Below are 26,689 nucleotides of genomic sequence, written 5' to 3' on the forward strand. Positions count from 1 at the left end.
AGGTAGGCCTACAGTGAACACATCTAAATAGCATGTGTGGGAATACCGGCTTGTGCCCTAACACAGCTCACATACATTCAGCACCATGGACAGCACCGCGAACCCGATTCAGCACCAGAGCCGCTAAACAGCGCAGCGACCAGGCTACTCATTCCCCCTTTTCATGGACTTTAGAATTGAAGATTCAACGCATCTGTATGGTGGCGCTGCAGAAAGGCCTGCAGAAAGACTCTGCCATGCTTTTGCTATTTTTCCCATTCCTTTCTTCGCTGGACATTAGAATTGCAAACCTATAGGCAATATAATATTTCTTACAGGAAACAGAAGATACAGAACAGTATTTCAATAGCCTAAGACTACTGCTTTCAGACTCTTTTAACATTTAGGCTACATTTTATTGAATGAATACTGTATTAGCAAACTGACTCTAAGAATAGTGAGTCCAATTAATCAATCAATCAATCAAGACATGCCCATTAATTATTATCCACATAAAAATTCACATTTCCTGTTGTTTCAGGATTATTTTCCTGCTCTAGCCCCACACCTGTATTAGATTTTAAAGCCCTTGCAAGGTCTAATCAATAGCCTATGCCTTTGGATCTACGAGTCATTACACACCATTGATGTGAACAGGATTTAGGTAGCTAAGTAGCTAAGGTAGCTAAATCCATCTACAGCTAAATGCACGTTTTGGGGATTTGAAGCCCTCTTGCATTTCAATGGATAACAAGCTGCTCCTCGCTGCCACTCACACATACACCAGAGCGTGCCTGGAATATGGGTGGCTTGTTTATTGCTTAATATTCAATAATGGATAATTCATGAATTATAGATGGTTGTGCTGAGGGCATTGGGGATCACTGAATGAATTACTGGCCAGATGCACGTTGGGGTCAGTCAATTGGATGCCAACTCACATAACCAGTGACCGACTGATGGACTGACGAAATGAATGACTGTCACAGTGGTTGTCATGTCATTGTGAGTGAAAGTGGGAATATACACTACCGGTCAAAAGTTTTAGAACACCTACTCATCCAAGAGTTTAGAATAATAGTGAGGACATGAAATAACACACATGGAATCATGTAGTAACCAAAAAAGTGTTAAACAAATCAAAATATATTATTTATTTGAGATTCTTCAAATAGCCACCCTTTGCCTTGATGACAGCTTTGCACACTCTTGGCTTTCTCTCAACCAGCTTCATGAGATCACCTGGAATGCATTTAAATTAACAGGTGTGCCTTGTTAAAAGTTAATTTGTGGCATTTCTTTAACTTCTTAATGCGTTTGAGCCAATCAATTGTGTTGTGACAAGGTAGGGTTGGTATACAGAAGATAGACCTATTTGGTAAAAGACCAATTCCATATTATGGCAAGAACAGCTCAAATAAGCAAAGAGAAACGACAGTCCATCAGTACTTTAAGACAGGTCAATATGGAAAATTTCAAGAACTTTGAAAGTTTCTTCCAAGTGCAGTCGCAAAAACCATGAAGCGCTATGAAGAAACTGGCTTTCATGAGGACCGCCACAGGAATGGAAGACCCAGAGTTACCTCTGCTGCAGAGGATACATTAATTAAAGTTACCAGCCTCAGAAATTGCAGCACAATTAAATGCTTACCTGAGTTCAAATAACAGACACATCTCAACATCATCTGTTCAGAGGAGACTGTGTGAATCCGGCCTTCATGGTCAAATTGCTGCAAAGAAACCCCTACTAAAGGACTCCAATAAGAAGAGACTTGTTTGGGCCAAGAAACACAAGTACATTAGACCGGTGGAAATTTGTCATTTGGTCTGGAGTCCAAATTTGAGATTTTGGGGTTTTATGAGACACAGTGTGGGGCAATGGATGATCTCTGTATGTGTATTTCTCACCTTAAAACATAGAGGCAGAGGTGTTATGGTGTGGGGGTGCATTGCTGGTGACACTGTCTGTGATTTAGTCAGAATTCAAGGCACACTTAACCAGCATGGCTACCACAACATTCTGCAGCGATACGCCATCCCTTCTGGTTTGGGCTTAGTGGGACTATCATTTGTTTTTCAACAGGACAATGACCCAACACACCTCCAGGCGGTGTAAGGGCTATTTTACCAAGAAGGAGCGTGATGGAGTGCTGAATCAGATGACCTGGCCTCCACATTCCTCTGACCTCAACCAAATTGAGATGGTTTGGGATGAGTCAGAGTGAAGGAAAAGCAGCCAACAAGTGCTCAGCATATGTGGGAAGTCCTTTAAGACAGTTGGAAAAGCATTCCAGGTGAAGCTGGTTGAGAGAATACCAAGCACGTGCAAAGCTGTCATCAAGGCAAAGGTTGACTATTTGAAGAATCTCAAATATTGTAACAGCTCTCTTCTATCTCCTCCTCTGACAAAGAGGTAGAACAAGGATCGGACCAAAATGCAGCGTGATGATGATTCATGATATATTTTAATGAAGGAAAACCTATACAAGCAGAAACTACAAAACTAACGAAATGAAAACCGAAACAGCCTATCTGGTGAAATACAAAACACTAAGACAGGAACAATCACCCACAAACACACAGTGAAACCCAGGCTACCTAAATATGGTTCCCAATCAGAGACAACGAGAATCACCTGACTCTGATTGAGAACCTCAGGCAGCCATAGACTATGCTAGACACCCCTACTCAGCCACAATCCCAATACCTACTAAAACCCCCAATACCACAACACAAAATAACCCCATGTCACACCCTGGCCTGACCAAATAAATATATAAACACAAAATACTAAGACCAGGGCGTGACAAATATGAAATATATTTGGATTTGTTTAACACTTTTTTGGTTACTACATGATATCATATGTGTTATTTAATAGTTTTGATGTGTTTAAAAATAAAGAAAAACCCTTGAATGAGTAGGTGTGTCCAAACTTTTGACTGGTACTGTATTTTATTGCCTGACTGAAAAAAAGGCACTTCCAACCTTTGACCGGTAGTGTAGCTTAACAGGATATTATATGAATTCTCAACTTTTTATAATCCCCCATTAGATATACATTCCACAAAATCTGCCCTTTCTATCAGAATAGGGTGACTCAGAGTGACTATTTAGAAATAACGAAACACCAACCCTCCCACCCCCAAAAAACTGTGGATGAAGAGTTGTCAAAAACAAGAGGAGAAAAAAGTCAGCTTTTGGCATTCAAAGCAGGTTGCAAAAATGTCATAACAGAAGAGCTCATTTGACCAGAAAGCACTTTGAATTCTGAGGTGTTCTCATGTAAATCACCAGGACAAAGGTCAGAGAGCTAAGGACTAAGCTCATTCTTATTAATGTTTTGTCTATTGAATCTGTCCTTTAAACACTGGTGTAAATATTCCAAAAGGGAATTAGACAATTAGCATCTTATCTGAACCACCATCCTTCATTGTGAGAAAGTGCTGGACTGAAACTACTCTGACATAGATCAGGATATTAGAGCCCAAAGACACAATATTAGAGTCCAAAGACATTTACTGCGTCATTGATTATTACTGTGTAATATCTACACCAGATAACAGGAGTTTGGTTCTGTTTCTGGACATCGCTATATTAAACATTTATTTTCTTCCTCGTCTCTAAGGTGACAGGATAATCTAGTTTTCCTCTACCTATACTGTGAGCCATTAACATTGTGCAGGTTGCCATGCTAACAATAACATGCATGTACTGTGCCAAAATGAATATCATGAAATTAATGTGAAACAATGTTGTATATGATTCAATCATCTCTCTCCCATTGCCTATAGGGGAACTGGTGAGAATGTTGAATTGCTGACATGTTTTAAGCCGTCCCGATGATTACCTTGGAGCACTGATTACTTATTTCCCCCTATAGGAAAGAAGTGATGTCATGCAAAAAATAGAAGGTTTAGTTGAGAGAGAATGGAATTTAAGAAGGGCGTATTAAAGAGGATGAGGGAGAGGATAGAGGACAGTGATCAGGAAACAAAGGCTGTGTGTGACTCACAAGGCGGGGAGCATGGAGAGGAGAGACAGGTAGAGAGAACCCCCAATATTCTGGACCATACATTTCATGACCACCCTTTCGTCCTCAAGTTCATAGCTAGTAGTTAGATGAATACCATATTTTCTCTCCAATAATAGATGATTCTGTAGATCTTAGAGATAACGTTTACAGTAATAGGAGCTCACATTATGATGAAACCTACTGTTATCCAAGATAATGACATACTGTACTGTATGGCGGTACAGATGTAGGATCTTCATTTGACCACTCTGTTGCAGGAGAACTCTTCTGCAATGCAGGACATTTAAAACTTGTATTGTATTTGCGGTTTTAAAAGGCTTCATCAGGTATGAAGGTAAGACCCAGATGCAAACAATGTCGATTTAACAATGGTTTAATAATCCATCATGGGTGGCAATAGACAGGTCAAGGCAGGCAGGAGTCAGTAAACCAGAGGTGGGGCAACAGTACTGGACAGCAGGCAGGCTCAGGGTCAGGGTAGGCAGAGGTCAATGATCCAGAGGTGGGGCAAAGGCACAGGTCGGCAGGCAGGCTGAGCGTCAGGACAGGCAAGGGTCAAAACCAGGAGGGCGAGAAAAAGAGAGACTGGAAAAAACAGGAGCTGAGGTAAAAACGCTGGTTGACTCGACAAAGACGAACTGGCAACAGGCGAACAGAAACCACAGGTATAAATTCACAGGGGATAATGGGGAAGATAGGCGATACCTGGAGGGGGGTGGAGACAATCACAAAGACAGGTGAAACAGATCAGGGTGTGACAGGCTTCTGAAGTTTGTAATTTCCACTTTGAAATCTAGACTTGATTTTCTCTTACAAAAAATCTATCGACCCCTGCAAAACTTTCCATGAATTACAATCCACATAATAATTCAAATTTCCTGTTGCTCCAGGATAATTTCCTACTGTAACTGGCTCAATTTAAGTTCATACAAATTTAAGATCATACATCTGTACAGTAGTTACACCGTAGCATCCACTGCACTTGTGAGCTTTTAAGCAATCCTATGGATGATAATCAATAGACAGTCCTCATTGCAAGGGCTTCCAGCTGTTTAGTGATGTATAACCGCGTTGGTCCTACTGTATAAGTGCACACTTAATGATGTTACCACTATGCTGTCAGGCATGTCAATCGTTGCTCTATGTGGAATAATATTTTAAATTCTTCTTCTCAATTGTAATAGGTACATAACACATCCATCCGGGTTGACGCCCCCCCTTGGGCTGTGCCGTTGCGAAGATATTTGTTATATCCTGCCTGTTTGGCCTTGTCCGGGGGTATCGCCGGATGGGGCCACAGTGTCTCCCGACCCCTCCTGTCTCAGCCTCCAGTATTTATGCTGCAGTAGTTTATGTGTCAGGGGGCTAGGGTCAGTCTGTTATATCTGGAGTATTTCTCCTGTCTTATCCGGTGTCCTGTGTGAACTTAAGTATGCTCTCTCTAATTCTTTCTTTCTCTCTCTCAGAGGACCTGAGCCCTAGGACCATGTCTCAGGACTACCTGGCATGATGACTCCTTGCTGTCCCCAGTCCACCTGGCCATGCTGCTGCTCCAATTTCAACTGTTCTGCCTGCGGCTATGGAACCCTGACCTGTTCACCGTACGTGCTACCTGTCCCAGACCTGCCGTTTTCAACTCTCTAGAGACAGCAGGAGCGGTAGAGATACGCTGAATGATTGGCTATGAAAAGCCAACTGACATTTACTCCTGAGGTGCTGACTTACTGCACCCTCGACAACTACTGTGATTATTATTATTTGACCATGCTGGTCATTTATGAATATTTGAACATCTTGGTCATGTTCTGTTATAATCTCCACCCGGCACAGCCAGAAGAGGACTGGCCACCCTTCATAGCCTGGTTCCTCTCTAGATTTCTTCCTAGGTTCTGGCCTTTCTAGGGAGTTTTTCCTAGCCACCGTGCTTCTACACCTGCATTGCTTGCTGTTCGGGATTTTAGGCTGGGTTTCTGTACAGCACTTTGTGACATCAGCTGATGTAAGAAGGGCTTTATAAATAAATTTGATGGATTGATTGAAGTAAGACACATGAATCAACCTCCATTATTTTCAGTGATGGGATTACTACAGCATATGATGCTAGTAGTACTATGACAGGCTACCGTTGTGTGGTCTTTTCTCAATTCTGAAGAGGATATTCCAAGAACTGCAATGCCCTAGCCTCGGCTCCCAGGCTGAGCTCACGTCATGTGACAGCCTGTGACATTAAAATAACATCAAATTGATCAGAAATACAGCGTAGACATTGTTAATGTTGTAAATGACTATTGTAGCTGAAAACGTCTGTTTTTATATGGTATATCTACATAGGCATACAGAGGTCCATTATCAGCAACCATCCCTTCTGCGTTTCAATGGCATGTTGTGTGAGCTAATCCAAGTTAATCATTTTAAAAGGCTAACTGATCATTAGAAAACCCTTTTGCAACTATGTTAGCACAGCTGAAAACTTTTGATCTGATTAAAAAAGCAATAAAACCGGCCTTCTTTAGACTAGTTGAGTATCTTGAACATCAGCATTTGTGGGTTCGATTACAGGCTCAAAATGGCCAGTTTTTCTTCTGAAACTTGTCAGTCTATTCTTCTTCTAAGAAATGAAGGCTATTCCATGTGAGAAATTGCCAAGAAACTGAAGATCTCATACAACGCTGTGTACTACTCCCTTCACAGAACAGCACAAACTGGCCCTAACCAGTCACTTAGACATTCAGACACAGAAAATCCCACAGAAGCATTTATCCCTGGGCCTCTAGGGATGTATCTCTCTCTCTCTCGCTGTCTCTCTCGCTGTCTCTCTCTCCCTGTCTCTCTCACTCTCTGTGTTACTCAAGCACATTGACTGATCTGCCCCAATTCCTTGGGTACAACATTTATTCAGTATGACCATTATAGTGCAGAGAGCGCCACAGAGCATTGGGTGGTTGAGGCAGAAAAGGCCACCAGATGGAGAGTGAGCAAGAACATGTGACAGACAGTCAGTTGTGATAACTGACTTAAAATGAATTTCCCTGCTCTTTCAGGTTTCAGGACCTGATTTCAGTTATGCTTGACATAGTACTCTATCTATCCCCTTATAGCGCATGCAATAGAAGCCCATCAGGCACGTTTTCAGAGGCCTATAAAAAACACCTCAGTATAAATATCTTCTACACTTTTTATACCAATTTGGGGAAAGGAAAACAGAGCAACATTCATATTAGTCTCTCTCTAATCTAACCCTCTCTTTCCCCTTTTCCAATTTTTTGGCACCATGTCTTGTTTCCCCAATGTTGTCAGAATATGTGGCCTATGTTAGCTGATTGGAAATAGTGGGGTAGAGCCTATAATGAAATACATTCAGTTTATATACATCACTCATTCACTATACGTATCCCCATATCCTACAGTAGCCATATGTATTTTGTCGGCTACATATCTCTCTATTGTCTAAATTTAGACATTTATGAATTTGCTAAACTATGCTGGGCTCGTTGAACAAGTTGTCCAGTCCATGAACGTTTCCCGTTACCATATACAATTGCTGAAAATATCTGATATTTGCTTACGCGTGCTAAGTATGAGAGAGACAGAGAGAGAGAGAGAGAGAGAGAGAGAGAGAGAGAGAGAGAGAGAGAGAGAGAGAGAGAGAGAGAGAGAGCGCGCACCTCAATGAGCCAAGAGTATAGGGTACGGAGTAGAGCGCTGGAGAGTGGAGTCAAGTCTAGGAACAGCTTCTTTCACGTCCTGTGTCTTTTTGCAGCGGTGGAGAAGAGGTGCTCCTTTGAACGCCATGTACCAGGGAACACCTACATTTTACGCGGAGTGGAGTCAACATAAATACACATTAATTTTCTTATCCAAATTACATGTTTAATAACTGCGGCTTATTCTAAATGTTCTCTGTGTGAGCTGCTTTTCAGTGATCATTGAATCATGTTACCAGTCTAATTGAGGGGTCCCAAATTCGTCAGGATGGCAATGACGAAGAAAGTTTAAATTGAAAGACAGCATTCTCCAAGATGATTTCTTACCATTTATTCAATCAGTAACTGGTTGATTAGTGTACATTTCATAGGTGTTGCATGGACTAATTATATTATTGTCACCAGCAGAACACCAAAAAAATGGATCCCTTGTTCACCACAACTGATTTAAAATTGCCAAGCAATTGGACCAACTCTTCAGGGGTCAATGGAACTGATCAGGACTGGAACCAGTTTGTGCAACCCGTTTGGAGAATTGTGCTATGGGCATTCGCCTACAGTTGCATGGTTACTGTGTCTCTGGTGGGTAACGTCGTAGTAATTTGGATCATTATGGCGCATAAACGAATGCGAACTGTGACCAACTATTTTCTGTTGAACCTCGCGTTTGCTGAAGCGTCTATGTCTGCCTTCAACACCGTTATCAACTTCATCTATTCCGTGCACAACGAGTGGTACTTCGGGCTGATGTACTGTCGCTTTCACAACTTCTTCCCCGTCGCTGCTGTCTTCGCTAGTATATACTCTATGACTGCGATAGCGGTGGACAGGTGAGTTCTGTTTGGGGAAACGTTTCAATGCGCAGCTTCTTATGTTTCACACTGATGTAACAAATGTGAATTTAATCCAAAGGCTAGAATGTATGTTTATGGTGGCAATAAATCAAACAGAACAAAAATGCACTTTAATAATAACAATAATGCACATGAATCCAGTCACCAAGTTATTAGTAGCCTAATAACTATGTTATAACATATTAGGATTAAGACAATAACATTTATACATAGGTTACACAGACATGTTATATAGCTAGTAATGTATTCATTAAAAAAAAATGGTTCTGGAGTTATGCTACTGCCGCTGCTACTACATCCGTCATCAAATCGATCATCAAACCAACCAATCAATATATATTTAATTTGTGCACTGCAATTCAAACGGTTATTTAGGGTATGTCAATCAGCAACTGCCATAGATAATTGATGTTAATAATAATGTATATAGTAGATGTGTTCATGTTATGTATTGATGTAAGGTGACAGAGGCTGTGGTGTTAGAGTGCTGTGATATGTTGTGTGTGTGTGCATGCATGTGCGTGCGTGGATGCTTCGTGTGTGTGCATGCATGTGCGCATGTATATGTGTGAATGTGTGTTTGACCTCACTGTTTTGTTTATCTCCAGGCTTTTGTTTTTAAACAGACTCACCCATCACATGGCTGTTATAATTAACCTAAATTTATGTTTGTGAGATAAGCCCTTCTCATGTGAATGCTGCTGTCTGATTTGTCCTCTGACTTCATTCTCCAGCAGTAATAGTCTGTAATGCCTGGATATCTCTGCTTTTCTACCAGTAGAGTCTGCATGAACTTGACCTTTGCAGTGTTTTAAAATTAAATGACCCCAGAGAGGAATTGGAGTAGGGAGAGCAGGCTTCATGTCAGGTGCTGAAAGGTCACAGAGAGACACGCTCCAAACACACACTGATCTGAATTTACCTCCAATGTTGGCCAAAATGGCACCCTATTCCCTATATAGTGCACTATTTTTGAGCAGGGTCCGTATTTTTCCCCCTGACCTGTATGCACTCCTGTATGCAAAACGTAACTGGTAAGGTCTATCATGTAGCGTCTCTGTTACCTCCTTCCTCCGTCTGTCAATGTGTGTGTGCCTGCATGCATTTGTGTGTATTTGTGTCTGTTTGTCAGTGCATGCGTTTGCCTGTCTGAGTATATCTGTATGGGTGTGTGTCGACGATGGACAATATCTCCAGCAGCTTGTGGTGGGTGCTAAAACATTCAGTGTTGCAAAATTCAAAAATGCTGTCTGACTCTCCGTCTCCCAGTGAAGACACCCTGGTAAGTATGTACACACAGTCAGATCCTCAGCCTGCCAAACCAAAACACACTGACAAGCCCTGCCACCTTTTTGTGTGTGTATATATTTGTGTGAGAGAGCATGTGTGGGTGATACTGTGTGTGTGTGGGTGATACTGTGTGTGTGGGTGATACTGTGTGTGTGTGTGGGTGATACTGTGTGTGTGGGTGATGCTGTGTGTGTGTGGGTGATACTGTGTGTATGTGAACATGGGGTAGGTACTGCAAAGCACTTTAAAGCACATTAAATTGCATGTTAACCCAATTGTACCAAATGCTTTGGCAGTCAGACTACTGTGTCCGTGATTCTTCATTCACTTTCCACTCATCTAATCCTGACTCACTGTGATTTGGCAAATCACTGAATCTGCATCTCTCTCACCCATCTTCATCTTATTGCTTTATATAGAAAAGGACAACAGCATTCTGTATGTGTTAATTTGAAGGAATGAAATAGGGAGAGTTAGAGGGAAGTGAATGGAGATAAGTAAGGAGTATGCAGGGAATGAACCCCCAGTGCTGGGGGTCAAACGTATAAAGTCTGGGATCAATGCGGCAGCGCTACCTCCAGACCAGACCCTGGTGGACCATGTGATTGCTGACTTTTTTTATTGATCTGCGGTTGGACTATTTGATTAGTGACTCTTAGGGCTATAAACCAACATGTTGCTGTTGTTCATTTTTCTGTTGTCTACCCTTGGCTTTTACAATGTTGACGATACTTTTAGAGCCTGTTGCTCTGTGAATGAGGAAATATATGACTGTTTTCCCTCAAGTTTTGTGAGAAACCACACGCTTGCTCTGTAAATACACGTGAGAACTATGCACATTTCTCCCAAACAATATGGGAGAAATGGGACTCTTGCTCTTAAATGTCAGGACTGTTCTCTTGGTACCATGTCTCTGAACTTCACACATCTGAAATATGTGGCTTTAAAGACTCTGGTGACTCTGGATTCTCGTTCAAGTGCTGTCTGTAAATCCAAATGTTGCAACCCTCGATCTAGACATTATCTTGCTGCTTCTACTGTCTGGAAATGTGCAATCTAACCCAGGTCCTGACCTTTGTACCCCTGCCGAATTAAGTAGTCAGTGGCCTGCAGTTTTTGCATAGGAATGTAAGAAGTCTTCTGCCGAAGCTTGATTTTGTGAATATATGGATAATAACTGCCGACCCTGATGTATTTATGCTTTCTGAAACCTGGCTCAAAAAATATTTTACAGACAAAAATATTGGCATAAATGGTTACAATGTTTTTCGTACAGATGGTAAATCTAAGGGTGGTGATGTTGCTATATACATAAAAGACAAGTTCTCGGTGGTTGTTCTGACTTCTGTTACTAAACCTAAGCAATTTCAATATCTGTCTTTGAACCTAAACCTTGGCTCATCTTTAAATATTGTTGTATCTTGTTGTTATAGACCTCTACCGGCTACTGTTGGCTCTCTGGATTGTATTTTCAAATTGTTATCACAGAATGTTCGTCCTGATGGGTGATCTGAATCAGGACATGTTAACATCTAGCTCTGATCATCTCTAAATTCTATGCAATACCCATAATCTCACTCAGTTTGTCAACAGTGTAAGTAGGTTGAATATAAAATATCCCCTGAAATCCTCTTTGATTGATTTGATCTTAAACAATACTCCTCATTATTTTAATGCTTCTGGTATTTTAGCAAATTACATAAGTGATCACTGTGCTATTGTCTGTGTGAGAGATGGTAAAATTCTTGAGAAATCTCCACTTGTCATTAATAAGAAAATAAATTAGAAGCGGTTTGATTTTCAAGGTTTTCTACATGATGTATCTATCATTGAATGGAATAGACTGGAATTAATCCCTGATGTTGAACTAGCCTTTTCTTATTTCCATAACGCATTCCAGGATGTATGCAATGGGCCCCTTTCAAAAAAATCAGGATTAAGGTCAGAGAGAACCCTTGGTTTACTAAGGAATTTACAAAAATCATAAGGGAACGAAATGCTATGTGAGCTAAAGCAAGAGGGACTGGTTAGGAAGATGATTGGATGGCTTTTAAATGTCTTGGCTATGATCCGTAAATTGAAAGCAGACCACTACCTGAAATCTACTTCAGATAATTTAAATAATCCATCCACATTTTGGCAAGTAGTGAAAGGTTTGTAGTGCAAAAAAAGATACACAGCCTCCCAAACAATTGTTGGTAGACACACAGATTGTAAATGGGAGAACCTCCATTCTGAAAACCTTGATTCAGCATTTTTTAGATGCAGGGAGTTTATTTGAAAAGGTCAAAGGTGTAATTGAGCCCCCTATGAATTTACCTGACACCCCTGTGCACTCACTCTTTCACCAGATTCTCCTTTTCATCCTTCTCTGTTTCAGACGTGCATAAAGCCCTGAAAGAAATTTATGGAAAAAAATCCCCTGGCCCTGATGAACTAGACCTCTGCTTCCTATACCTAGCTGCAGACATCATTGCTCCCCCTTAACATGTATTTTTAACCTTACGCTTGATGTTAAGGAAATCCACAAGATATGGAAATCTAATTTTGTACTGCTACTCCTGAAAGGTGGAGATCCTTCGCTACTTGACAACTATCGACCCACATCAAGATTGTCTGTATTGTCAAAGGTACCGGAGTACTTAGTTAGTAGGCAGCTAAAGGCCTACTTCCAAGAAAACAACATCTTAAATGGAATGTAATCAGGTTGTAGGACATCCACTGTGCTCTTGACAAGAAGTTACATTGTGTGTCTGTCTTTATTGATTTGTTGAAGGCATTTGACATTGTGGACCATGCTGTGTTAGTGCAAAGATTAAAATGTTGGGGAATTACTGGTCATGCTCTAGATTGGTTTATAAATGACCTAACAAATCGTACACAATGTGTAATGGAGTCCATAGAGGTATGCTCAGGTGTTCCGCAAGGTTCTATTTTGGGCCCACTGTTGTTCATTTTGCATATCAACAACATTGGGGATCTTATTGAAACAGCAGATGTTCATTTTTATGCAGATGATACTGTTATTTATTCAAGTGGTAGTAGTTTATCTTTAGCTTTTGAAAATGCCCAAAGAGCATTTAACATCATACAACATAACCTGTATGATTTAAAGCTGGTTCTAAATTTGGGTAAAACAAAAGGCATGGTATTTTCAAATACCAGGCATGTTAAAAATCATGTAATTGCTACATTGGCTGGACATACTATGGAGCAAGTAAAAGTGTAAAATATTTGGGTGTGTGGGTGGATGACTAGCTGAGCTTCACTGTTCATGTAGAGAACTTGATAAGGAAGCTCAAGCTGAGAATAGGTTTTTATTACCGGCATCAGGCTTGTTTTTCTTTGGAGGCCCGGAAGGAGCTGGTACGATGTACATTTACTGAAGGTTTTAGATTTTAGAGATGCTATATACAGTTGAAGTCAGAAGTTTACATACACCTAGGTTGGAGTCATTAAAACTCGTTTTTCAACCACTCCACACATTTCTTGATAACAAACTATAGTTTTGGTAAGTCAGTTAGGACATCTACTTTGTGCGTGACACAAGTCATTTTTCCAACAATTGTTTACAGAGATTATTTCACTTATAATTCACTGTATTACAATTCCAATTCCTTTGCTGATGGGGAACCATACCAGGCCAAACACATAGAAATAGAAAACATAGAACACAAAACATAGAATGCCCACACCAACTCACGCCCTGACCAAACTGAAACAGAGACATAAAAAAGGAACTAAGGTCAGGACGTGACAGATATAGAAACTTTTGTACCTGTTTCCTCCAGCATCTTCACAAGGTCCTTTGCTGTTGTTCTGGGAATGACTTGCTCTTTTCGCACCAAAGTACGTTAATCCCTAAGAGACAGAATACGTCTACTTCCTGAGAGGTATGACAGCTGCTTGGTCCATTGGTGTTTCTACTTGCGTACTATTGTTTGTACAGATGAACGTGGTACCTTCAGGCATTTGGAAATTGCTCCCAAGGATGAACCAGACTTATGGAGGTCTATAATGTTTTTTCTGTGGTCTTGGCTGATTTCTTTTGATTATTCAAATCAAATCAAAATCAAATCAAATTTATTTATATAGCCCTTCGTACATCAGCTGATATCTCAAAGTGCTGTACAGAAACCCAGCCTAAAACCCCAAACAGCAAGCAATGCAGGTGTAGAAGCACGGTGGCTAGGAAAAACTCCCTAGAAAGGCCAAAACCTAGGAAGAAACCTAGAGAGGAACCAGGCTATGTGGGGTGGCCAGTCCTCTTCTGGCTGTGCCGGGTGGAGATTATAACAGAACATGGCCAAGATGTTCAAATGTTCATAAATGACCAGCATGTTCGAATAATAATAAGGCAGAACAGTTGAAACTGGAGCAGCAGCACAGTCAGGTGGAAGTTGAAACTGGAGCAGCAGCATGGCCAGGTGGACTGGGGACAGCAAGGAGTCATCATGTCAGGTAGTCCTGGGGCATGGTCCTAGGGCTTAGGTCAGTTGAAACTGGAACAGCAGCATGGCCAGGTGGACTGGGGACAGCAAGGAGTCATCATGTCAGGTAGTCCTGGGGCATGGTCCTAGGGCTCAGGTCCTCCGAGAGAGAGAAAGAAAGAGAGGAGGAGAGAATTAGAGAACGCACACTTAGATTCACACAGGACACCGAATAGGACAGGAGAAGTACTCCAGATATAACAAACTGACCCCAGCCCCCGACACATAAACTACTGCAGCATAAATACTGGAGGCTGAGACAGGAGGGGTCAGGAGACACTGTGGCCCCATCCGAGGACACCCCGGACAGGGCCAAACAGGAAGGATATAACCCCACCCACTTTGCCAAAGCACAGCCCCCACACCACTAGAGGGATATCTTCAACCACCAACTTACCATCCTGAGACAAGGCTGAGTATAGCCCACAAAGATCTCTGCCATGGCACAACCCAAGTGGGGGCGCCAACCCAGACAGGATGACCACAACAGTGAATCAACCCACTCAGGTGACGCACCCCCTCCAGGGACGGCATGAGAGAGCCCCAGTAAGCCAGTGACTCAGCCCCTGTAATAGGGTTAGAGGCAGAGAATCCCAGTGGAAAAAGGGGAACCGGCCAGGCAGAGACAGCAAGGGCGGTTCGTTGCTCCAGAGCCTTTCCGTTCACCTTCCCACTCCTGGGCCAGACTACACTCAATCATATGACCCACTGAAGAGATGAGTCTTCAGTAAAGACTTAAAGGTTGAGACCGAGTTTGCGTCTCTGACATGGGTAGGCAGACCGTTCCATAAAAATGGAGCTCTATAGGAGAAAGCCCTGCCTCCAGCTGTTTGCTTAGAAATTCTAGGGACAATTAGGAGGCCTGCGTCTTGTGACCGTAGCGTACGTGTAGGTATGTACGGCAGGACCAAATCAGAGAGATAGGTAGGAGCAAGCCCATGTAATGCTTTGTAGGTTAGCAGTAAAACCTTGAAATCAGCCCTTGCTTTGACAGGAAGCTAGTGTAGAGAGGCTAGCACTGGAGTAATATGATCAAATTTTTTGGTTCTAGTCAGGATTCTAGCAGCCGTATTTAGCACTAACTGAAGTTTATTTAGTGCTTTATCCGGGTAGCCGGAAAATAGAGCATTGCAGTAGTCTAACCTAGAAGTGACAAAAGCATGGATTAATTTTTCTGCATCATTTTTGGACAGAAAGTTTCTGATTTTTGCAATGTTACGTAGATGGAAAAAAGATGTCCTTGAAATGGTCTTGATGATATGTTCTTCAAAAGAGAGATCAGGGTCCAGAGTAACGCAGAGGTCCTTCACAGTTTTATTTGAGATTTTATTTTTATTTTTTATTCCATGATGTCAAGCAAAGAGGCACTGAGTTTGAAGGTAGGCCTTGCAATACATCCACAGGTACACCTCCAATTGACTCAAATTATGTTAATTAGCCTAACAGAAGCTTCTAAAGCCATGACATCTTTTTCTGGAATTTTCCAAGCTGTTTAAAGTCACAGTCAACTTAGTAGCTGTGATACAATGAATTATAAGTGAAATAATCTGTCTGTAAACAATTGTTGGAAAAATTACTTGTGTTGGAAAAATGACTTGTGTCTTGCACAAAGTAGATGTTCTAACCAACTTGCCAAAACTATAGTTTGTTAACAAGAAATTTGTGGAGTGGTTGAAAAACTAGTTTTTATGACTCCAACCTAAGTGTATGTAAACTTCTGACTTCAACTGTATGTGCTTGACTGACCTTGCTGCTTAATTGACCAATAGAATTGTCCCAAAACTGTAAACCCCATCCATTTGGTACTCCAAACAGGCTATAGCCAATGTTTTGTTTCAAGTTTTATTGTCACGTGCACGAGTACAGCGCAATGCTTTTCTTGGAAGCTCTTTTCACAACAGTGCTGTAATCAATATCAATATATAGTACTATAAAATAAAGTAAAGTAGAACAAAAACACAAGAAAAATAAATAATAAGAACACGAGAAGTAAGTAAGCTATATACAGGTTCAGTTCCAATACCATATTTATATTATGCAGGAATACTGGAGTGGTAGGGATTGATAGGTATAGGGGTAAGTTGACTAGGCATCAGGAGTAGCAGCAGTGTGTGTGTGTCGTGTTAAATTATACCAAAAGTTATTTGCCACAAGCTTCGTAAACAACAGACAAGTTATCCTTACTCATGGTGTATTTATTATTACTTTTATTATTTCATTCTTTACTTTTCTATTTTCAATTTTTTCTTTATTTTCCGTATTGTTGGGAAGGACCTGTAAGTAAACATTTCACTGTTAGTCCACACGTGGTACCAGTACCAAGATGATGTGCAGGGGTATGAGGTCATTGAGGTAGATATGAACATATAACTAGGAATAGAGTGACAGATAGTAAACAGTAGCAACAGCGTATGTGATGAGTCAAAAAGGGGTCAATGCAGCTAGTCAGGGTAGCTATTTGGTTAACTACAGTGCCTTGCGAAAGTATTCGGCCCCCTTGAACTTTGCGACCTTTTGCCATATTTCAGGCTTCAAACATAAAGATATAAAACTGTATTTTTTGTGAAGAATCAACAACAAGTGGGACACAATCATGAAGTGGAACGACATTTATTGGATATTTCAAACTTTTTTAACAAATCAAAAACTGAAAAATTGGGTGTGCAAAATTATTCAGCCCCATTAAGTTAATACTTTGTAGCGCCACCTTTTGCTGCGATTACAGCTGTAAGTCGCTTGGGGTATGTCTCTATCAGTTTTGCACATCGAGAGACTGAAATTTATTCCCATTCCTCCTTGCAAAACAGCTCGAGCTCAGTGAGGTTGGATGGAGAGCATTTGTGAACAGCAATTTTCAGTTCTTTCCACAGATTCTCGATTGGATTCAGGTCTGGACTTTGACTTGGCCATTCTAACACCTGGATATGTTTATTTTTGAACCATTCCATTGTAGATTTTGCTTTATGTTTTGGATCATTGTCTTGTTGGAAGACAAATCTCCGTCCCAGTCTCAGGTCTTTTGCAGACTCCGTCAGGTTTTCTTCCAGAATGGTCCTGTATTTGGCTCCATCCATCTTCCCATCAATATTAACCAACTTCCCTGTCCCTGCTGAAGAAAAGCAGGCCCAAACCATGATGCTGCCACCACCATGTTTGACAGTGGGGATGGTGTGTTCAGGGTGATGAGCTGTGTTGTTTTTACGCCAAACATAACGTTTTGCATTGTTGCCAAAAAGTTCAATTTTGGTTTCATCTGACCAGAGCACCTTCTTCCACATGTTTGGTGTGTCTCCCAGGTGGCTTGTGGCAAACTTTAAACAACACTTTTTATGGATATCTTTAAGAAATGGCTTTCTTCTTGCCACTCTTCCATAAAGGCCAGATTTGTGCAATATACGACTGATTGTTGTCCTATGGACAGAGTCTCCCACCTAAGCTGTAGATCTCTGCAGTTCATCCAGAGTGATCATGGGCCTCTTGGCTGCATCTCTGATCAGTCTTCTCCTTGTATGAGCTGAAAGTTTAGAGGGACGGCCAGGTCTTGGTAGATTTACAGTGGTCTGATACTCCTTCCATTTCAATATTATCGCTTGCACAGTGCTCCTTGGGATGTTTAAAGCTTGGGAAATCTTTTGTATCCAAATCCGGCTTTAAACTTCTTCACAACAGTATCTCGGACCTGCCTGGTGTGTTCCTTGTTCTTCATGATGCTCTCTGCGCTTTTAACGGACCTCTGAGACTATCACAGTGCAGGTGCATTTATACGGAGACTTGATTACATACAGGTGGATTGTATTTATCATCATTAGTCATTTAGGTCAACATTGGATCATTCAGAGATCCTCACTGAACTTCTGGAGAGAGTTTGCTGCACTGAAAGTAAAGGGGCTGAATAATTTTGCACGCCCAATTTTTCAGTTTTTGATTTGTTAAAAAATGTTGAAATATCCAATAAATGTCGTTCCACTTCATGATTGTGTCCCACTTGTTGTTGATTCTTCACAAAAAAAATACAGTTTTATATCTTTATGTTTGAAGCCTTAAAAGTGGCAAAAGGTCGCAAAGTTCAAGGGGGCCGAATACTTTCGCAAGGCACTGTATTTAACTATTTAGCCGTCTTATGGCTGTTCAGGGTCCTGTTGGTTCCAGACTTTGTGCATTGGTACCGCTTGCCATGCGGTAGCAGAGAGAACAGTCTATGACTTGGGTAGCTGGCGTCACAATTTTTAGGGGCCTCCTCTGACACCACCTTGTATAGAGATCCTGGATGTCAGGGAGCTCAGCCCCAGTGATGTGGATGGGGGCGTGCTCATCTCCCCCATTTCCTGTAGTCCAAGGTCAGCTCCTTGTTCTTACTGAATTTGAGGGAGAGGTTGTTGTCCTGGCACCACACTGACAGATCACTGACCTCCTCCCTGTAGGCTGTCTCATTGTTGCCGATGATCAGGCCTACCACCGTTGTGTCGTCAACAAACTTGATGATGGTGTTGGAGTTGTGCATGGCCACGCATACGTGGGTGAACAGGGAGTACAGGAGGGGACTAAGCACACACCCGCCTGGTAGCATCATTGGGCAGATCATGGCTGTGTCTTCCTTTGTAATCTGTAATAGCGTGTTGCCCCTGCCACATGTGGTTGGTGGCAGAGCCTATGTAATAGATCCTACCTTGTTCCTTTATTGTCCTTTTGCTTGGTTGATGGCTCTGGGGAGGTTGGAGTGGGACTTCTTGTACTTGTTCATGTCCTCAGCCGTAGCCTCAGGGTTGTCTGCAATACCCTTGTGTGTGGTAGCCCTTTCCTTTAGCTTAGCGTCAACTTCTGTGTTAATCCTGGGCTTTTGATTGGGGAAGCAGCGAACCTTCACTGTGGGGACAACGTCGGTGATGCAGTTCCTAATGAAGCTGGTGACGGCGATGGTTAGCTCATTGATGCGCTAGCAAAGCAGTCCTGTAGCATAGCCTCTGATTCGGAGGAGCATTTCTCAACAGAGTGTGTCAAGGGTACTTCCTATTTGAGGTACTGCTTGTAGACAGGAAGCAGGAGAATAGAGTCATGATGTGATTTGCCAAAGGGGGGGCGAGGGAGTGCCTTGTATGCTTTCTTATGGGTAGAGTAATAGTGGTCTAGAACTTTATCGCCCCTTGTGGCAAAGGAGACATGTTGATGGAAGTTTTCATCACGTCTTAATGACGTGGAATTAAAATCACTGGCAAGAAGAAAAGGCCTTTGTGTGCATGATTTCCTGCTTGTTTATAGCCTCGTACAGTTCATTCAGTGCCAGCTTGTTGTTATTTTTGTTATGATGTGGAATGTATAACAGTCACGATAACAGCAGCACACAGTTGAGATGTAGAAGGGTTGGCATTTGACCATGAGGTATACCAAGATGGGTTGAGACATCCACTGCGTTAGAGTCAGCACACCATTTGCTGTTGATGAAAAGGCAAACCCCTCCCCTTCTCGATTTCCCTGAATCCAATGTCCTATCCGCTTGGTGAATGGAGAATCCATTGAGTTGGATAGCCATGGGGGGGTATCTTGTCCCAAAGCCATGTTTCATATTTACTATTTGATATAAGTATTGGAACCCAGGTCTGCCACCGGGACACATCTCCTCCCATCTGTTGATGTGGATATTATGCAAGGGTGTTGGCCCCTCTGCAGAAGGACCCTATTCCATGGCGAGCTCTCTATGAGATGAGAGCACCCTGACAGCAAAATCTTCCTTTTGCTTGATTGCATTTTTCCTTGTATTGTAGGGGGCTTTGGTGGTTTAGATGTTATTGCCGGATCATTGGATTTGTGCCTCTCTAATTCATTCATACCATCTTCCAGTGTTGCCTACTATTGCCTAAAGACATTCACAACAAAGGCAGGTAGAACACAGAGAAAGAAAGTGAGGTGCGAAACAGGTGTGAAAGAAATTGAGACAAAGAGCGAGGCTATAGACACTCGGGGCAAGTAGTAGCTACAGAATACAGATCAAATTTCCCCTTGGAAAATAAGAAAAGGATTCGCTAAACAATGATTCCATGATGTAGTAAGGGTATGAAAATAAAAAATAAAGACAGTGGTTATGTGTTTGTTGTTTGTTCATGTAGACATACAGTATGTAAATCTATGCATTTGTATGCCATTGGTGAAAAGTAAACAAACTGACATCAGTCACCAGTATCTAACCCACACTAGCCTCAAAAGCCATTACTCTATAGCATCTACTGTATATAGGCTCTTCAAGTAGTGTTGTCAGAGACACCTCTAAACTAAACTCATACCATGGAGAAGCAGCATTGCAAGTCTCAATTGGAACAAGATACAAGTTTCCTAGCCATGTGGTAGTGGAACGAGCCGAGCATAGCAGAGAGTCAAAATGGGACAAATAGTTGTGTCGACTGCTGGGAGTGTTTTGAAATCAACTATCATCTCTCCCCCAATTTGGTTATAAGCAGAAATCAAATTAGCAGATTAAAAGGGGCTATTATTTGGATTACGATGTTGATTAGATCTCCCAGTATAATCCCTAGTGTCTAAGCCTCTAGATAGCGATATCTACTAAGCTAACAGATGAGTTTTTGTTGAGATGGTCATACCATATACCATCTAGCTATTTGATTTCACATTTTAGGATCCCTGTAGGTATCAGCAAAAAAATAGTTTTTTTTATTTGATGAAACATTGAATTTGGTCTTACTGCTATTAGCCCATAGAAACACTTTGAATAACACATTCATACATGGCAAAGAAAAGACATTGCAAAACCAGTCTGACATTGCTCGTTCTGATATTTTTTATTTGTATGGATTATGTGCGTATTGTTTATTGTATTATTGCTAGGTATTGTGAGGATCAATGCTGGAGACAGGAAGCAGGTACAAGGAGAAAATTTAATGAACAACGGACATGAAACAGGACAGGAACAGCGTCTGGACGAGGGAAAAATAACCACACCAATGCTGACACAGGGAATAACGTGAGGAGCAGACAGATAAAGAGGGGTAATTAACAAAGTAATGGTGTCCAGGTGAGTCCAATATTGTGCAGCGGCGGGTAATGATTGTGACAGGTGTGCGTAATGAAGGGCAGCCTGACACCCTCGAGTGCCAGAGAGGGGGAGTGGGAGCAGGCGTGACAGGTATTAAACACAAGCATTTTGCTGCACCTGCGATAACATCTGCAAATCTTTTTACATAACCACTAAACGTTGATTTGAGTTGAGATAGTCCAAAAATAAATCAAAAGGAAGTATGTTTTGAAGTATGTTTCCTGTATTTTAGAAATATAGGAAAGCTCAGGGACATTTTTTTGGTTGAAAGATCCTATTCACTTCCAGTTACCAGATGACCTTGGGACCAGTACTGTGAAGCTTGTGTCTCCGCTTTTCAGAACTGTGTCCAAATCGTTTCTAGCTCAAACTGTTCCGACTTTACAGACTTTTTGTGAGAAGACCTGTACAGAGTTAGTACGCCGATGGACCAAAATGGATGACACGTTCGTATTAGTGAGAGTCTCAGCTTTACAAATATTTACTAGCTCAAAACGTTCTGACTTTACGGACGTTTCCATGAGAAGACCTGTGTCCTGGTCTCACAAACACGTTGTAAGTCTGTCGTTTTCCACTGCAGAGCCGAACGGTCAACACCGGCGCAGTCAGTGGATTGAGATGCGCAGCCCATGCAAAAACCCAGAAGTCTCTAGCTTAAAGTCAGCGATTAAATTATTGTGCTAATTAGATTTCAGCGCAGATATCGACTCCAGGGGGAAGAATTTGCATTTTCTCTCAAGTGCCGCTTGATATGCTGCTGTCGAAGTGTGAGATACTGTCACGTCAGTAGCCTATTGATGGAATGGGACTTAGTGGGTTTGCATCCCAAATGGCACTTTATTCCATATAGTGTACTACTTTTGACCAGGGACTCAAAGGTAGTACATGATATAAGGCAGGGGTATTCAACTCTTTCCCAATGAGGTCCGAAGCCTGCTGGTTTTCTGTTCTACCTGATAATGAATTGCACCCACCTGGTGTCCCAGGTCTAAATCAGTCCTTGATTAGAGGGGAACAATAAAAAAGCATTGGACCTGGCTTCCATGAGAAGAACAGGGTGCCATTTGGAACATATTCATGCACTCAGTACAGTATGTGCTCCGACTGAAATTAGGTGCTGCATGATTATCAATCTAAGAGAGAATGATACTAAAGTGGTGGTGAAAATAAATACTTTGACTTCCATAGAGCCTCTTTTCATTTCAAAGGTCTGATAATGTCTGGATTAATTATTATGTTGGTATGATTCAAAGGAGACCAATTTACAGTATGATTTTCTCTTATCAGAAAAATGTATTCACAGGATGACGATACATTTTTACTCTGTCAAAAGGCAGACGTAGTCTATGAGTCGAACTGAAATTGTAACATCCACATTGCATTGTTGGAGACCCTGAAGCTCAGAGGAGAATAATAGAAAATGTTTTATCAATACCTTCAGTGTGTGTGTTTATGTGTGTGTGTGCGTGCGTGTATGTGTGTGAGGACACAGAAGGGAGGATATTTTACCGGTCTTCATTTAAGAAAATTGCTATTTTAGGATTAGGTTAATGGTAAGAATAAGGGTAAGGGTAAGAGTAAAAGTTAGGGTTAGTTTTAGGGTTAAGTTTAGGGTTGGGGAAAATAAAATGTTTGAATGGGAAATAATTTTGTCCCCTCAAAGTACTCAGAAGTATAGTAAGACATAGTTTGTGTGTGTGTGTGTGTGTGTGTGTGTGTGTGTGTGTGTGTGTGTGTGTGTGTGTGTGTGTGTGTGTGTGTGTGTGTGATCATTTGTGTGTGTGTGTGTGCTTGTAGATCTTCCCATTGTATCTTCCCCCAGGACTGAACATGTGTTTGCCCCTGCTGCCTCTACTCCCCTCCTAGGTACACTGCCATCATCCACCCCCTGCAGCAACGCATGTCATCCACAGAGACCAAGGTGATTGTGGGGGTGATCTGGGTGCTGGCTCTGCTTCTGGCCTTCCCTCAATACTACTACTCAGTGACCGAGGAGCTCCCTGGACGAATCATCTGTTACATCGAGTGGCCCGAATACACCGGCTGTGACTACAAAATTCTGTGAGTTTCATTTATAAGTGTGTTTGAGAGAGAGAAAGAGAGAAAGAGAGAGAAAGTCAGAGAGCGAGAGAGAGAGTCAGACTGAGTGTGTGTGTGTGTGTGTGTGTGCGTGTGCGTGTGCGTGTGTGTGTGTGTGTGTGTGTGTGTGTGTGTCACGCCCTGACCTTAGTTATCGTTGTTTTCTTTATTATTTTGGTTAGGTCAGGGTGTGACGAGGGTGGTATGTGTGTTTTTTGTCATCTCTAGGGTTTTTTGTACATCTATGGGGTTTTGGTTTGTCTAGGTAAATGTAGGTCTATGGTGGCCTGAATTGGTTCTCAATCAGAGGCAGCTGTTTATCGTTGTCTCTGATTGGGGATTTCATTTAGGTTGCCATTTTCCATTTTGGTTTTGTGGGTTATTGTCTGTGTATTTGCATGTCAGCACTTGGTTTAGTATAGCGTCACTTTGTTTAGTATAGCGTCACTTTGTTTGTTTAAGTGTTGTTCGTTTATTATAGAAGAATGTTTTCTTATCATGCTGCGCCTTGGTCTCATCATTACGACGAACGTGACAGAGTGTGTGTGTATTAGTGATTAAAAGCAACATGGAACAAAGATACTTTGTTTCTTTATGTGAAAAGAAAGGGGAGAGTAGGGTGTTGAGCCATTTTCTACATTCAGCGTCACTCCAAAAAGGGAAATCTAGTATTCTTTCTAACAAAGATATATATTTCAGGAAGTTGTGTATCCCTGGAAATAATCAGAATTAATGTAAACATTACGGTTTTGAAAACAGCTTGCCTGAAAAAAGTGGTCTATGGGGTAAGTTGAGCTGCGGGACACAATAACTTGAAACCCCTTGGGGTAAGTGGGTGACGTGGTCCTGTGACTGGGTGATGGTGCTGGTAGGTCAAAGTTTAATTCATGGAATGGGAGTGTGGCATATTGTATGTCTTAAATGTAATCTCTCTAGTTTCTTAAAAAATTCTATTCTGAATGAAATATTACCACTACCTTTTTAAAACCATGTTAATATTTCTTTCCCAAACACAATTCAACACAATCACAATGGCTTTTTTTTTCTCTTTTAATAATTTTAAGCATCTTTTAACACAGGCTTAAAGGACGCCTCTATTTCAACATAATTTCCTGTCCAATAGAGGAAATGCATGTTTAGGTTCCACCTCCAAAGAATAACAATGGCTACTTATACATATGCACGAATTGGGAATTTCCACATGGAGTGGATAAACCTCAAGTAATAGGGCACTGACAGCTGTCAGTGTAGCTAGCTAGAAGGTTAACCGTATCTAGTTAGGTAATGTTATTAGCAGTTTTCTTTTTGACCACACCATATTCAAAAGATTAGCCAGCTGGCTTTATGGCTGGTTCCGGAGCTGGATTTGTCTTATGTATTGGTTTTAGGGATAACTTTGCCTCAGATGGAAACCACTGGCCCATCTTTGACTTTGCCATCTATTGTTATCTTAATCTTTTGTCATCTTCCATAAATTGCAGCCGTGAATCTGCCATAGAAATAGTTAGAAAGAATAAGATGAAGCTCCAGCAAAATGGATAACTTTTGAAAGATAGCTGATATGCGTTATTCTACATTGCAATGGACACCGTGCAACCGTAGGTAGGCGGCTGGCAGGCTTTGGCTGAGGTACAGCAAAGCCAAGTCAGCCCATGCTCATGGTTCTCACAGGGGAAGTGAAATGATAGGCTACAATTACTTTGCTCATGATCATGCACGCCGTAAATGACGTGTAACTATAAGTTCCATGAATTCTCTTTCACAGGAGCCTTTTCATTATCTGGATAGACACTTGTGGGTTCTAGCTAACATTACACCAATCAAAACAGTGGAGCATGTAGGTAGCCTAGTGGTTAGAGTGGCAGGTAGCCTAGTGGTTAGAGTGGCAGGTAGCCTAGTGGTTAGAGTGGCAGGTAGCCTAGTGGTTAGAGTGGCAGGTAGCCTAGTGGTGGTTAGAGTGGTGGCAGGTAGCCTAGTGGTTAGAGTGGCAGGTAGCCAGGTAGCCTAGTGGTTAGAGCGGCAGGTAGCCTAGTGGTTAGAGCGGCAGGTAGCCTAGTGGTTAGAGCGGCAGGTAGCCTAATGGTTAGAGCGTTGGACCAGTAACCGAAAGGTTGCTGGATTGAATCCCCGGGCTGACAATGTAAAAATCTGTCATTCTGCCCCTGAACGAGGCAGTTAACCCGCTGTTCCTAGGCCGTCGTTGTAAATAAGAATTTGTTCTTAACTGACTTGCCTAGTTAAATAAAATGTAGTGAACTAAAATTTTAGTTGTGTAAACCTCATCTCAGTCACGAAGAGAAATAACTTTGTATCTGTTTCTGATTAATAAACAATGCCAACCTGGTGGATGGTAATATTGCCTTGCATTAAGCCTTGGAAGAAAACACTCCAATTTGCTCAACTTGCCATTGGCTCAAATTACCCCAAGGCAAACATTTGTAGCTATATTAGCCAACACAGATACAAGGATGCACTTTCATGCTAGGTTTAGGACCTCATATTGTAGCTTATAGAGACCCCCAGCTGATGTATAGAACAATCTTAAAATGATCAACTTTGGTTCAGACACTAGCATCATGAAACCTCTAACACAAATTAATTTGACTTGGTGAAATTCCTTTTTTGCTTGCCACTTTTTCCATGTGGTTTCTTCCTTCACATACTCCATAAAATGATGACCTCTTCCCAAATGTTGTCAAATTGTTACTTTTTGTGTACGGTTTCCTAGAAACAAGGTTGGGTCAACTTACGCTTTTGGCTCAGTTTACCCCACTCTCCCCTACAGTTTACTATTCTCTCAATATTTATTAAAGCTAATGTACCCTTTTTAGAGGAATTTAATTCCTATATGTTCATTAATCAATTCAATTATAACAAAGCAAAACACTTTGTCCGTTTCAAAGAATTTGTAAGATTATTATTTGCATAAAATAGACAAAGATCAGTCTCCAAATCAATTAATAGTGTTTATTCCCGAGAGCTCTCCTTAAAAAACCATGTACATCAGTTTATATATCACATATAACGTGATAGCCGTTTAAATGTCCCTCCTCCTCTCCGACAAGGACAAAGCATCTTCAAAAGTCCATTCCAACCCACTAAAGCACATACATTACACACTATATCTGGATTATCACCTGAAGTCTCACCACAGTTTATTACCACTTAGCTGACAGTTCCAGTCCCTCCCAGATACGGAAAACCTGGAGGGGTTC

General features: G+C 41.5%; 1 protein-coding gene across 2 annotated transcripts in view; it reads left to right on the top strand.

The window, feature by feature from the left end:
- Positions 1 to 7,714: 7,714 nt before the first annotated feature.
- Positions 7,715 to 26,689, top strand: part of LOC112262672 (substance-P receptor-like) — a 40,788-nt gene continuing 21,813 nt past the window's right edge. For both annotated transcript variants that reach the window (XM_024438351.2, XM_024438352.2), the window contains exons 1-2: positions 7,715 to 8,549; positions 23,262 to 23,456. In XM_024438351.2, coding sequence (XP_024294119.2) covers positions 8,140 to 8,549; positions 23,262 to 23,456 — 605 coding nt within the window. In that variant the 5' untranslated portion in view covers positions 7,715 to 8,139. The remainder of the gene's footprint in view (positions 8,550 to 23,261; positions 23,457 to 26,689) is intronic.

Source organism: Oncorhynchus tshawytscha, linkage group LG12 (genome assembly GCF_018296145.1).
Source record: "Oncorhynchus tshawytscha isolate Ot180627B linkage group LG12, Otsh_v2.0, whole genome shotgun sequence".
Taxonomy (NCBI): Eukaryota; Metazoa; Chordata; class Actinopteri; order Salmoniformes; family Salmonidae; genus Oncorhynchus; species Oncorhynchus tshawytscha.